At 38.6% G+C, this 13046-nt stretch overlaps 1 protein-coding gene across 10 annotated transcripts in view; it reads right to left on the bottom strand.

The window, feature by feature from the left end:
• Window positions 1-13046, bottom strand: part of LOC125892247 (potassium voltage-gated channel subfamily KQT member 2-like) — a 38093-nt gene that overhangs the window by 4512 nt on the left and 20535 nt on the right. For 2 of the 10 annotated variants that reach the window (XM_049582137.1, XM_049582140.1), the window contains 9 exons: window positions 11405-11500; window positions 11198-11292; window positions 10507-10566; window positions 8855-8884; window positions 7996-8049; window positions 6940-7145; window positions 3184-3231; window positions 2880-2897; window positions 2006-2111 (listed from right to left, as the gene is read on the bottom strand). In XM_049582137.1, coding sequence (XP_049438094.1) covers window positions 2006-2111; window positions 2880-2897; window positions 3184-3231; window positions 6940-7145; window positions 7996-8049; window positions 8855-8884; window positions 10507-10566; window positions 11198-11292; window positions 11405-11500 — 713 coding nt within the window. Of the gene's footprint in view, window positions 1-2001; window positions 2112-2879; window positions 2898-3183; window positions 3232-6939; window positions 7146-7995; window positions 8050-8854; window positions 8885-10506; window positions 10567-11193; window positions 11293-11404; window positions 11501-13046 lie in introns of those variants that run through there. The other 8 variants (XM_049582138.1, XM_049582142.1, XM_049582139.1 and 5 more) reach the window with 5 other exon arrangements.

The raw sequence follows: 13046 nt of genomic DNA, 5'->3' as shown, positions 1-13046 counted from the left end.
TTTCAGTCCAACAAACAAAAAAGCTGGTATTTTTTAGCGGCCCTGGGTTGTATTTCCAGCCAAGGATAGTGCGACAAAAAGTGGTTGTTTTGACTGAAGCATCACTGCATTTCCAAATGGGAAAGTGCTACCAAAACTGAGGTATTTTAAGCCAAAACATGATCTTTTTCTAACCATAATCAAATGTTTTTTGTGCCTAAATCTAAACACACATTAACTACAGTGTTGTTGAAATGTAAAGAAAGGTAAAGTTTCAACAAATCTGCTACATGATAACGTAGCCTACAAATGCAAAATAACTGTGGTTTGCATAAATGTTAAATGCCAACATTTATCCTAGGGATTGAGTTGTGCATAGCATAAATTCTGACTTTATGAAATTTCACAAGTGTTGCTAAAAACAATAAACTGAAGCAGCTAATTTGATCTCAGCCAACATTTTTTTTAAATTCTAATCCGTGCTTTTCCTACTGTGACATGTCTTTAGTTTAAAATGCCTATTATGATAATTTGACACAGTAGATGCTGAAAACTGTTTTCCTTCTGATATGGTGATTCTTTATAACCTGAGATATAGTGGTATTTTAAATGGGTTTTTGTAGACAAATATGATCTTAAATCAAGGCCCTCTTGTTAGCTTTAACCAGAGCTTTTTGACTGCATCACACTTGACATCACATGACCTGGATATGGAACTTTGGTAAGGCCATAACAGGTGGTCATATACACCACTGGCAAAGACTGTTAGATGTGATTGAATGCTCTGGAAAAATCTACTTAAATACCAGTAAATTATTTTTGCTAAAGTACTATGTCTAAGGTCAAGAATTAACCCTCATGCTCAGTTTTCATAATTTTTGTCATCCTTTCTGTTGGTTATACCCCTAAACTCACCACAGTGATTGCTGAGATCTGAAACCATAACAACAAATTCAAATAGGGCAAGAAAACACGAGCATCAAAGCAATCACACAGGTTCTAAACAAGTCGACAGTTAAGCCAGATTAGATCCAACCACTTTATTTAAACCCATAAGTGAATATTCCTGAATTCTCACTAATAATCCAGAGTCAAAGCTGAACCACAAAGTTGGTCTGTTGGTCACAACAAAGTGTTTTAACAATACTTTTGCTGATCACCTTTATTTTCTCTCCCAGGTACGTTAACCTAACCTGACTAACCTGGAAATTTAAATCTGTCTGATTGTGTGACTTTGTGTGTGATTAATTTGTAAAGGGGAAACTTTTGTAATTTCAACCTGGACCCTTTCTCCTCATGTTTTTGTGTCTAAGTGACTGGCTGGAACAACAACTTTTGAAACTGGTCCATTATTGAGAGAGAGTGCTGCAGATGGCAGCCGCAAAGGCTGCAATGTAATTACTAGAGGCATCAATTTACGGCCATCAAAAATTGTTGTTTTTGCCACTGACATACTCAGTTTGTCATTATAAATGTCTGACAACATTATGGAAAGGACCTGACAGACAAACTTTTCGTTTGATCTGGTCTGTTTGTTATTTTCTCCCTCCAAGAACTCACAAGATTTGTAAAACACAATAACAAATGGACTGGATTAAATTAAAGGTAAAGAAAAACTTTTCATTTCTCTGTAGGGTCCTGTCCATAATGTTGTCAGACACATATATGAACAATCTGAGCCTGTCAATGACAAAAACAAGCACTTTTAGTGGACGTACATTGATGCTGCAGTGGTTACACGTGGTGTCTGCAGCACTGTCACTCAATACTGGACTCATTTCAGAAAAAGTTTGCTCATTAGTCACTTAAAATGGGAAAATAGGTTTCAAGTTGAATAAATACTGATGTTTTCCTTGAACTATAATGTTATTATTACTGATGAATGTTGGCTAAAACTAAAGAAGAAAACTTATCTGTAAAATTTAACACTATCAGGGCTAGTAAAACACTACTGATGAGCACAAAGTAAAGAAGAAGTCATGAACACAAATCATAATTGACACTGGGCATTAAAGCAAGTCCTTACCAGATTGCCCTTATTGTAACCCTCAAGCCTGGTGGTAATTCTTGAGTGAGAAACTCACAGTGGCAGCTCTTATCATCACCAATTTCCTCTCCTGGGAGGCTCGCCTCTACAGAGCAAAGACAAGGACAATCTTAAAGAATATTTCATCTGCTTCTACATGTCCAGCGACCACAGCAGAAGCAAAGCAGGACTGTTGCTTTTAGCTTTCAATAAAGGTGCAAAATTCAATTACCAAGTTGGTTTCAAGCCAGTTAGCCAGTTTGTGAGCGTAGTGAGCGGCCTTTGTGGAATAACAGAAAAAAGGACTTGGTGCAGAATTGAAGGATAGTGCTGATGGGATAAAGCTTTACTGAAACCTTTAATGACAAGTACTCTCTTCCCACCACCAATTACAGTCTAAATTAGCATTGTAATCTATGGATTTTGAAATGTATTGCATACAGGCAAAGGTGTCAAGGCCTAATCACAATTTATCTTAAATTAGATGAGGTTCTGGTAGGGAAAGTGAGGTCTCTTCATGCAACATAAAGCAGGGCTTTTCGGCATTTTGTCTCCGGGTCAATTTTGGATTATCTTGGCACCACTTGACTTGAACCCATGATTAACTTAGCCTACCACCACTGTAAATAAGTACTATGATAACCATCCGTGTGGAGTTCTCAGAACCCTAATAAATACATGCTAGTATCATGCTTCAGTCCTCAGTCATCGCTGGGGGGAATAATATAAGAAACAAAAAAAACAAAATTAAAAGGGTTCATGTCAAGTGAACAAATCTCAGCAGATTTCAACATGCAGGATTCTCAGACTAGTGACTTTTCTTTCGATTATTTCCCACATAATAGCCAACCAACAAAATATCCCAATGTCTTACTTATTAAACCTTCAATTGCTGCAAAGAGAGAGAGAGGAGAGACATGGAGAAAGATTTGTTATGGATTCTAGCAGGATGACAATGGCAGACAAATCAATTCCAAATATGGGAACTTGTGGAGTCCACTGAATGATTTCTGGTTCATGTTTGAAAGGACTGGTCTCTCTTCTCTTACATTTACACCTACCAAACTGCATATATTATAAATCTTAATATAACAGGTATGGTAAAAACTATACAGCAATATACATTACAGAGTATATCACAGTTTAAATTGAAGACATGTCATGATGACTTGTCTAACCTGGAGAACTCTTCAGTCCAGTGTCTTCATCCTGCATTTCAATCAGCACTTTAACATGCCATGAAGCGGAAGAAGAAAAACAGCTAATGAGAATTGGTTCAAATTGGTTCAAACAAAAAGGCAAAGAAATGGTGAAGGAGAGAAGTATATTTGTTGATAGTGACACAGTGGCCTGGATGACATATGGATGCAGTTGGGCTGTCTAGCAGCAAATGATGGCTGAACACTGACATCCAAAACCAACAGACCTAAAATGTTGAAATGTTCCTCCCTGGGTCTGTTTGAAATGGCATACTGGCATGCTATGCATACTAAGTGTGACATAAAATTGAGTGTGTAGTGCTTTCATACTGCATTGTATGTGGATTTTGTGTACACAAGAAAGGCACGGGTGTATACTGGCTTAGCAAGAATTTCTAAGTATGAAACATAAGCTTACTGGACATACAAAACGCATTGCAGATCCTCAGACTATTCAGTGGTGGACTGTGAGGCATACAGTTAAAATAAATAACCACTGGATAAAATGATCATGAATGATGGCGAGTGATGATCGGGTACAGTCAAGAGAAAACAATGCAGGAGCTCACATATATAATGTACTTTCTGAATTATTTATTATTTTCATTTGCCATCATATAATACTGGAAAAATTTTGAGTTGAATGCAAGAGGTAACGCGTATGGAGTCCCTAAAGTTCCAAAAGGTGACTTAAATGTTCTTGTGGGAACAAGTTAATTATCTTGTGGAAACAAGCTCATTTTCTTGTGGAAACAAGTGATTATCTGTGTGCAAAAGTTATTTATGTTGTGGAAACAAGTTATTTATGTTGTGGAAACAAGGTAATTATCTGGTGGGAACACGTTATTTATGTTGTTGAAACAAGGTAATTATCTGGTGGGAACAAGTTAATTATCTTGTGGGAACAAGTTATTTATGTTGAGGAAACAAATCAATTATCTTGTGGATATAAGTTAATTATCTGATGGGAACAAGTTTATTGTTTTGTGGGAGAAAGTTATTTATGTTGTGGGAACAAGTTAATTTTCTTGTGGGAACAAGTTCTTTATCTGTGTGGACAAGTTATAATCTTGAGGGAACAAGTTATCCATCTGTGCGTACAAGTTATTATCTTGTGGGCACAAGTTCATTATCTTGTAAATACAAGTTAATTATCTTGTGGGCACAAGTTCATTATCTTGTGAATACAAGTTAATTATCATGTGGGAACAAGTTAATTATCTTGATGGAACAAGTTCATTATTTTGTGGGAACAGGTTAATTATCTTTCAGGAACAAGTAAATTATCTTGTGGGAGCAAGCTGTTGTTTTGTGGGAGCAAATTCATTATCTTGTGGGAATGAGTTATTTATGTTGTGGAAATAAGGTATTTATCTTGTGGGAACAAGGTCATTATCTTGTGGATACAAGTTCAATTTGTGAAAAACAATTTTTACTCAGCTGTAGAACAGACTGTTAACATCATGATCGATAAAGTTATGTGATACAGACAAGACATACTGCATGAGTGTACTTCCTTGTGAACAGGTTGTCAGTCATAGCAAAGCCAATTGTTAATATAGTATGCAGTATGCTGTGCATACTGTTTGAGTATGTAATATGCAGTGCCTAAGTATGTGATTTCAAACGCAACCCCTGTCTGTATGTTTAAATACATGTAGGAGAAACTTTACAGCAACATTACCTGCATGACAGTTTGTGCACAGTCTGCACAATGACTGCATCTTAAAGAGGCTTGATTGTAATTAATTAAGAGCCCTTAACTCCTCCCTCTAAAAACACACAGCTGATGACATTTTGGCCTTCAGCTGGCATGGAGCCACACACAGCCACACAAAGCTCTGTGATGTAAATCCTTCCACATCAACTAAATTCATTACTGTGGAAAGATCCAGCGTCAACAGTTTGAACACAAGTCAAGTAGGGTACGGTTTATGGTTTTTGATAATTAACAGTAGCTTGTGATCTCATCACCAATAGATTAAATTACACAAAAAGCATTACTAAAGGGTAGATTTGACTTCATGCCTCCACTAAAATTAGATGAATGTATTAGTTTTCTAAAATACTGGACACCGTGCATTTTCCTTTTATGAAGGCTTGTTGTGTGACCAGCAAAATATGTTAGAGACCTCTTGTTCACCACAGTTGTGTGAAATTTTAATCTTCATTTTAAACATCGTAAAGGAGCTCAGTTTCTCAACAATGTAACACGAAGCAGCTGATACTGACTTAAAGGAACAGCTCGACATTTTGGAGATTGCTGGGATGTTAGATGAAAAGATTGACAGTCAAGTCTCTTTCTACAGCTAAGAATCACTAAACACAATTTTGCTTGAAAGGGCCCATACAATCTGTACAGCGTCCCACATCCTCCGTTCTTAAATGCTCCCCCTCTCATGCTGAATATAAAGTTGAAGCAGAAGGTATAGACAAGTTAGACAAGTTGTGGTTTCACAAAGGGGATTATGTTCTAGAACTGCATGCTGCTCTTTTTATTTTCCAATTAAAACAAACAAGATATATTTAGTGAGCTTTACAGGTGTCATAGATCTTAGATGTTTGGAGCCAGAAGTGACCATATTTAATTTATACTTACAAGAGGGTCGAGTAGAGGAGCAAGGCACGGGGGCCATGGCCCGAATTGTGTATAACTTTAAGCCTTAGTAACATTTAAATGGGTGAGTTATGTAAAAATTTACTCCCTGCACAGCTGAAGGGAAAAAATTCGCTTTCAAGAGCAAAACCGTTTTGTAACCGCTGTGAAGTTGGGCATTTTGATGTGGGGGTCTATGGGAAATGACTTGTTCTTGTAGCCAGCTTTAAGTGGCCATTAGAGGAACTGCAGATTTTGGCACTTTGGCGTTGGCTTCATTTTTCAGCCCCAGACGTTGCCACTTGGTGCTGGTGGGTGGATTTTGCTACATTTGGACAGAGACAGTTGTTTACTACCGCCCCCATTCTTGATGCTAAGCTAAGCTAACTATCTCCGTCATCTTTTTGGGAGTGTTGTTCACAGGGTCCCTTGTTCGCCAGCTCAGTATCCTCTTAATATGATACATTAAGACCATTCATTCCAATATGTTCAAAATGTGTTTCTTGGGTCAACATTCAGCCACAGCTAAGCTAACCCATAGATTTGACACTCTTTAAAATCTACGCCCTCAAATTTGTGGACAAGACAGTTTTCTTGATTTTAGACCTTGATATCTGCAAAATGGCTGAACAGATTTTTACCATTCAATTTGAACTGTGCAGATAGACATTACCAGTCTGAGACAATGGTAGTTTATATCAAGAAACATATTTAAATCTTTTAAATCACTAGGAAGACAGATGTAAAGTGTGTGTTAATATAGAGCTGGGAAACAAAGCACCTTTGTAACATATGGGTGACCGCCTTCTTTTAACCATTCAGATATTGATCTTCTCATCTAACTCTCAGCGTGAAGGCGAATAAGCCAATTTCCCAAAATGTCGAGCCATTTCCCGAAACAGCTGCAAACTATTTAAAGTGTTTTGTGAAGGTTTAAATGCTGTTTCAGACACTTTCCACTTTAACATGAAAACAATTATGGAGGGAATATATAATCTATTTTGTTATGAATAATCATCTATTTGCTATTCCTAAAACAAAAGTAGTCGTAGTGGTACTATGCTTCAAGACTCCGTATGTGTCAAACCCTGGTCCACACTCTAAGACTCATTATTCTCTACTGTGTGGAGTTCCCTCACCCTCTGAGTTTTGGCGTGAAGTGCTGCCCCGGACCCTGAAGGCGGTCTTTGGCCCTCGGTTCTTCTCAGTGAAGCTCCAGCTCTTGGCGACTTTGCTGGGACTTGCCTCGGCCCCATCATCTGCCCCTGGAGATTGAGCTTTCCCCTTGGCCACTGGGGCCTTGGAAGGACTGGGGAACACCTTGTCCTTCAGGCTGGCCTTTCGACTACAGAGAGCAGGTAATGAGAAGGGAAATGCAATTGAATAGTTTGTTTTTACAGCATCATTAAATCAAAGTGCACAAATATCTGTAACTAAATGTCTTTATCCTACTGCTTTGTTGCTTTAAGTGTAATCTTGGGGAATTTGTCGATTTCAGCGCTGATGTGATAAGAAATCTTACCTCGGTGGCAACGCAAAATGGGCAATGTCCTACAGCAGAAGGAGCCATGTCCACATACGAACACAGTGGAGCATTCAGTGGGTCAGGCAAGCAGCAGGAAGCTACAAGCAAGCATGCATGGGAAGCAAAGTGACACTGCACGTCTCAAAAAGGAAGAGCTGTGGTCTCACTGTGTGCAAAAAGTGAACACAAATCATGCAAAATAATTCACCATCGTACTGTATGCTCCGCCTGATACACGGGAATTGGTCAAAGGAAACGCATTGTTAGGTACTCAGCAATATGCACCTGGCCTGCTGAACAGAAGTGCTGATTAGGCAAAGAAAAGGCAGCAAGCAAATCAAGTGCATAAAGACATTACTAAACAGAAACCATAAATCAACTGTGACAGGGCGGTAAACAAGGATGTAAATATATATATTTTTCCAGAGAAAAAAGAAAAAGATGGGCAGATTAGCTCTTTAATGTAGACATCGACAGAGCTGCATTAGACTGTAAAAAGTAAAGTCAGATTGTATTGTTCACTGTTACATATAATCTTTTAAAAAAGCCCTTATACTGTGATTCCTCTACCTTTACTTGTGTTTAAAGAAGGAGAGGAACAGAGGCAGGAATGGAAGGAGACACACAGAGAGTTGCAGTGCAGTTGTTAGTTTCTGTGCAGCAACTATACCTAATAGCTCTCGGACAGCACCCGCAAAGTCTGTCTTTGTGTGCATTTTCATTACTGGAGTGGCGGGCAGTAGAGGAGACACAAAAAGATATAGTAGCAGTGGATACAGTCACAATAACAGCAGTGTGTGCCATACTGTGATGCCAGTAACACTTTATTGTAACAATAATTTATAATTCATTTGCAACTGTTTCATATCATGAATTAACACTTATAAATAGATGAATGTCTGTTATTTTTCCACATGTGGAATTAATTTAAATGCCTAATAGTGGCTTTCTAATTATGTTTTGAGGCTGACTTTTTTTGTAAGTTAAGCACAAAATATGCAAATGCTTATAAAGGACAAAGTCATGATAAAGTGTTACGACACTGTCAATAATTACACTTGTTTCTTTTGTCAAAAACAGTGTGATCAAAATCAAGCAAGGCTCTTAAAGTGTTCAAAATCACTTTTTTTTTTAATCCCAAGGCAATGCTGAAAGCCAGAGTATCAAAGAACAGCTTATTGGTGATCATTTAAGAAAGTGGGAGTGAAGCCAAAGTGAGCTGATCTTTGAGCACCATGTGAGCAAATGCAGCACGACCGTTCTTGAAGGAGGCGCTTAACAGACAGCCACATCCACGTCTGACACGCAGGACTTACAATAACCCCAAACACACACACACACGCACATACACACACACACACACACACACACACACACACACACACACACACACACACACACGCACACACACACACAGATATACTGTACACACACTCCCCCAAGAAGAGTGCCTCAGCAGCAGCTAAGAGCAGATTTGAAGTGAAGCCAAAGGGAGGTGAAGAGGGATAAAAACCTATCAGATCACAGACCTGGGGGAAGTTTCTGTTTGAGACTCCTTCCTGTGAGAAGAGGACACACCAACTGTTACACACTGCAAGTCATGTGTCAGAGTGTGTGACACTGTATGTCATAATCAACATCATTCATGTTGTTTCAGTTGGATTAGCACTGGAACATGTCTGGAGAAATAATAAGTTGAGCTGCAAGATGATAAAAGCTGTGCTGCTGGAAATTTAATTTATATGTAAAACGAGACCAAGAAACAGAAGATACAATCCAATGCCGGCACTTAAATCACTAAATATGGATATATGTGAAAATTATAATCTGTGTAACCCTGCAATAATTGATTTCTTTGGCCACTTGGGGGCAACAGAAACAAGCTTTGAACACACCGCTGAAATATTTTCATCAAGTTAACATGGTGAACTTGTTAGCAAACAGTTGCCTGTTTGTACATCCAGCAGATACACGGAACAATATATAAGCAATCATTTGACATTGAGGTTGTCTTCATCTAAATGAAAGCCCAACATTTCCTCTCTTGAAACTCAGTTTCTGGTCTCCACTAATTTATTGGAAACACCCAGCTCTTAAGCTGCTAAAGTAGTTAGCTAGTTGCTAACTTTGTCTGTGTAACATCTGGTGCTGATCACTGTAACTGTAAGACTGTGTTGAGTGAAACAAAGAAGTTCAGTTGTGGGCCAGACAACCAAACCAATGGAAGACACTGTAAAGCTCTGTAGTGGTAATTCTCTGTGGTTTTGTCACTGTGAGCAGCCCCTTCCACATTACACATAGTTATTTGATCTGTTGTTATAGAAAAATATTGATTATAGCCACTTTAAAGCCACAGCAAGCTGAAATATTTGACACATTTCAGTCTTACAAAGTTGATTTGGTTAGACATGGAGCAACATTTAACAACAGCATTCATTTGGAGTTTTCTGGTAACATTAAAAATGTCAGCCCAATATATTTTCTCTTTTAATTGTTTTGGTCTTCACCAAATCTTGAGAAATTTAACTGGGTCTTCAGCTTGCTAAAGCTCCACTGTGTTCAACAGTGTCATTGTCACAGTTTGTTATTCGTATTTTGATTGGTTGCCTGATAATAATTGGGAGCCTTGTTAAAGGTTACCCATATGATAACCATTCATATAACGGTAAGGTTTGGAGAGTAAGGCAAATGCATGTATTTGGTAGGTATTGAGGATATGACTGGATAAATGAGACTTGGATTTTGCTGCACAATTTGCGTGAGAGTTAAAACAGATCTTTTGCTAGAGTTTTGCTGTTGTTAAACGCTGACCCATTTTACTTCAGTTTCTCAGTTTTTGGATTCTTCGTCCTCCAGGGAGGCATACAAGGAAAACAAAGTTTTCTTCATGAATTCAAAGTAACACAGGGTGAGTATTTGATGTACAAAATATCATTATGTGGGGGAAGTATTGCTTTAATATAATATATTCATATATTATATATATATTATATAATAATATTGATTAGTGTAGCTTTGACATGGATTGCAAATTCTTATTCTTTTTTCAAATCTGTCTTATATTCCAAGTTTATTGCTTCACTGTTATGATCATCACTATTATTCCCATTATCAGCAGCGCAGCATCCTTGTCATCATGAGATCATCAGCAGCAGCAGCTTTGTTACTGTCATGTTCATACCTGAATGACTTGCCCTTCAGATTCCGCAGCAGGTCCAGCTGATTCAGAGGTGGAATAAGTCTGGGAAAAGACAAAAGGGCATTTCTGTCAAGTCACTTTGATCAACTCAGTGTTGGAAGGTTAAAGCTTGCTGTCGGGCACTTTCAAGCTAATTCCATTTAGTTTGGCAGTTATCTGTTTTGCTGGTCATCACCTTTTCACCTCAAATTACTACTGGAATGAAATGAACATTAAGATGTTTCTAAACAGAACAGACAAGCAGTGATCTCTTCTTCTAGATGCAGAAAAGGCAGAAATCTGCGTAGTGAAAGTCAAGCATGGCAGCTTATTTGCTGATTCATACAGTTGGACTGCATAATAATTTCACAAAGTAGTCACTGGCAGTGTTTGTCTTTTGAACAGCATTTCAAAGAGGTTCTGGTGTCACTGCCAAGAGACCAGCCTCACTGTAAAATTACCCTTATTAAAGCAGAAAGTGAAAAGTCACACCAGTGTGTGATTCTCCACAACAGACAGTAGTATCTGGTTCAAAAGTTTGGATTACGATAAGATGAGGATACTCTGTAGGTTCAGTTTTCAACTGAGCTTCTCAGTTTTAAGAGAGATGGCAAAATGTGATATGGGAAAATAGTTGTATTTATTGCAAATGCTGAATAATGTACAGCATTATTCAGATAGTTTCATCACTTACCTGTACATTGGAACAGCAACAGTCTGCTCGTAAAAATCCCAAGTGCACAGCAGATCTGTACGGGAAAGGTTGGTCGCATAAAACCTCCAAGAAGCCTGGATCAAGGAATTTGAAAAAGTCTTTTTAACATTTGTCGCGATCACAAAACAGAGAATATCTCCAATAAATGTGTATATGGTGTTGTCACCGTACAGTTTTTTCAGATACCTGAATGAGGCCTGCTGCAGGGTTGCGTCTCTTCTCAAAATGTTTCTGCCTGTGCTGCTCTTGCACTTTGAGGGCAAAGCCAGAACCCAGGATGCCCTGTGCAGATTCAGTGTGACACAGAGAGCCCATAAAGTGATCTGTTACCTTTTTTGACTTCTACAGGAGTTGGAATTGCGACAACTGCGTCAACACCTTGTAGAACCCTTCCACAACAGAGACCAGTAAGCAAATCCAACAAAAACATTTATGTGACATCACACACTTCCACATGTTTTCAAAGCCTCAAGGTAATAGCGCTGTGAGAGAACACGCTGATTTCCTCCACACACAACATAAGTCAAGGTGCACCCACCTTGCCATTGACGGAGTGCTGATACAGCAGTCCACAGTTTTTTTGTATGTGATAGAATGAATAGGTCTTAGCTGCCTACTCAAAAGCTTACTGCTGAGTCTGACATCTGCGAGTCTCAGGTAAAACACTAAACATTTAACAGCAACTAACAAATACAGCAGTGACTGGAATTATGACACCATGAGATGTGAGCTTTCTGAATGTAAAGGGGGAAAATGAGCAGAGTTTTTGCAGATTCAGAGGAAGCTTTTAGTCTAAGTACCACAGAGGACAAACTTGATGCAACAGACTGGCTCACTGAGTGCATTCTTATCTGGGAGACTAGAGTAGGGTCATAAAGAAAAGTAATTAGGTGGCAGAGGTTCACAATATCATATAAAGTACTGCACATCCCTTTACAATATATCATAGAAGGCATTTCATAACAAGAGAAGCACAGGTGTCATTAATAATATTAACAATGGCTGCATTTTGTTTAGATGCTCAAAGTCCAGGGCCCTGGTATCATGTCTGCTGGTTCACAGAGACAGTTAAATATAACTGAGTCATAATCAATAGTTTTATTGGTTCCATGTGTGCTCTCTTTGTTGTGATAGCTCAAAATGTCTGCTGTGAAAAATGTCCATTACTGCTGTACTTCTTCACTATTATTAACCAAGGACCAAAAACCTTTCATGTAAAAACTTCATTTTCATTCTTCACTAATTTATTTGTTATTACAATAACAAATATCTTACATTTTGCAGCTTCTGTCCAGAGTAATGACATAGCTGCAAACCGCTATGTAAAGATATAGTGAAGTGATGGCATGTTGAGCAGATGATGAAGTCACGCTACCTCTGTGTGTGTTGTACTTTGAGCTTCTTTGTGGTTTGTTGTGGTAAGCTGGTCTGGCAGTATACGCAAGTATCCCACTCCCTAGCTCATTGCTGCCGCTTTCCATTATGCTCATATGGCTTTACTACTGATATTAGGATTGGCATCGTCACACAAGCATAGCACCCACCCTCCTGTTCCCCCCCGGTTAACACTGTCAGCTCTGTCAGCACTGTTGCCGTCATTTAGCGCCATTTATGGAGTTAGCACCAATAGCTGCCAACCGTCAGCTCAGCCACCTCCATATTGAGAACCATGTGCAGATAACCCATAGTCTCTGAACTTTGCATAGAGCCCCCTTTTTTGGCCACTCAGTTGCAGCGCAGCAAGCTTAAACACAACACTGACATGTTACCTTAGAAACCTGACATTGTGCTAACAAACAGTTGCCTGTTTACACATCCAGCAGACATG

Source organism: Epinephelus fuscoguttatus, linkage group LG7, assembly GCF_011397635.1.
Source record: "Epinephelus fuscoguttatus linkage group LG7, E.fuscoguttatus.final_Chr_v1".
Taxonomy (NCBI): Eukaryota; Metazoa; Chordata; class Actinopteri; order Perciformes; family Serranidae; genus Epinephelus; species Epinephelus fuscoguttatus.
The sequence above is the reverse complement of the archived record's forward strand: the minus strand, read 5'-3'. Positions and strand labels throughout refer to the sequence as shown.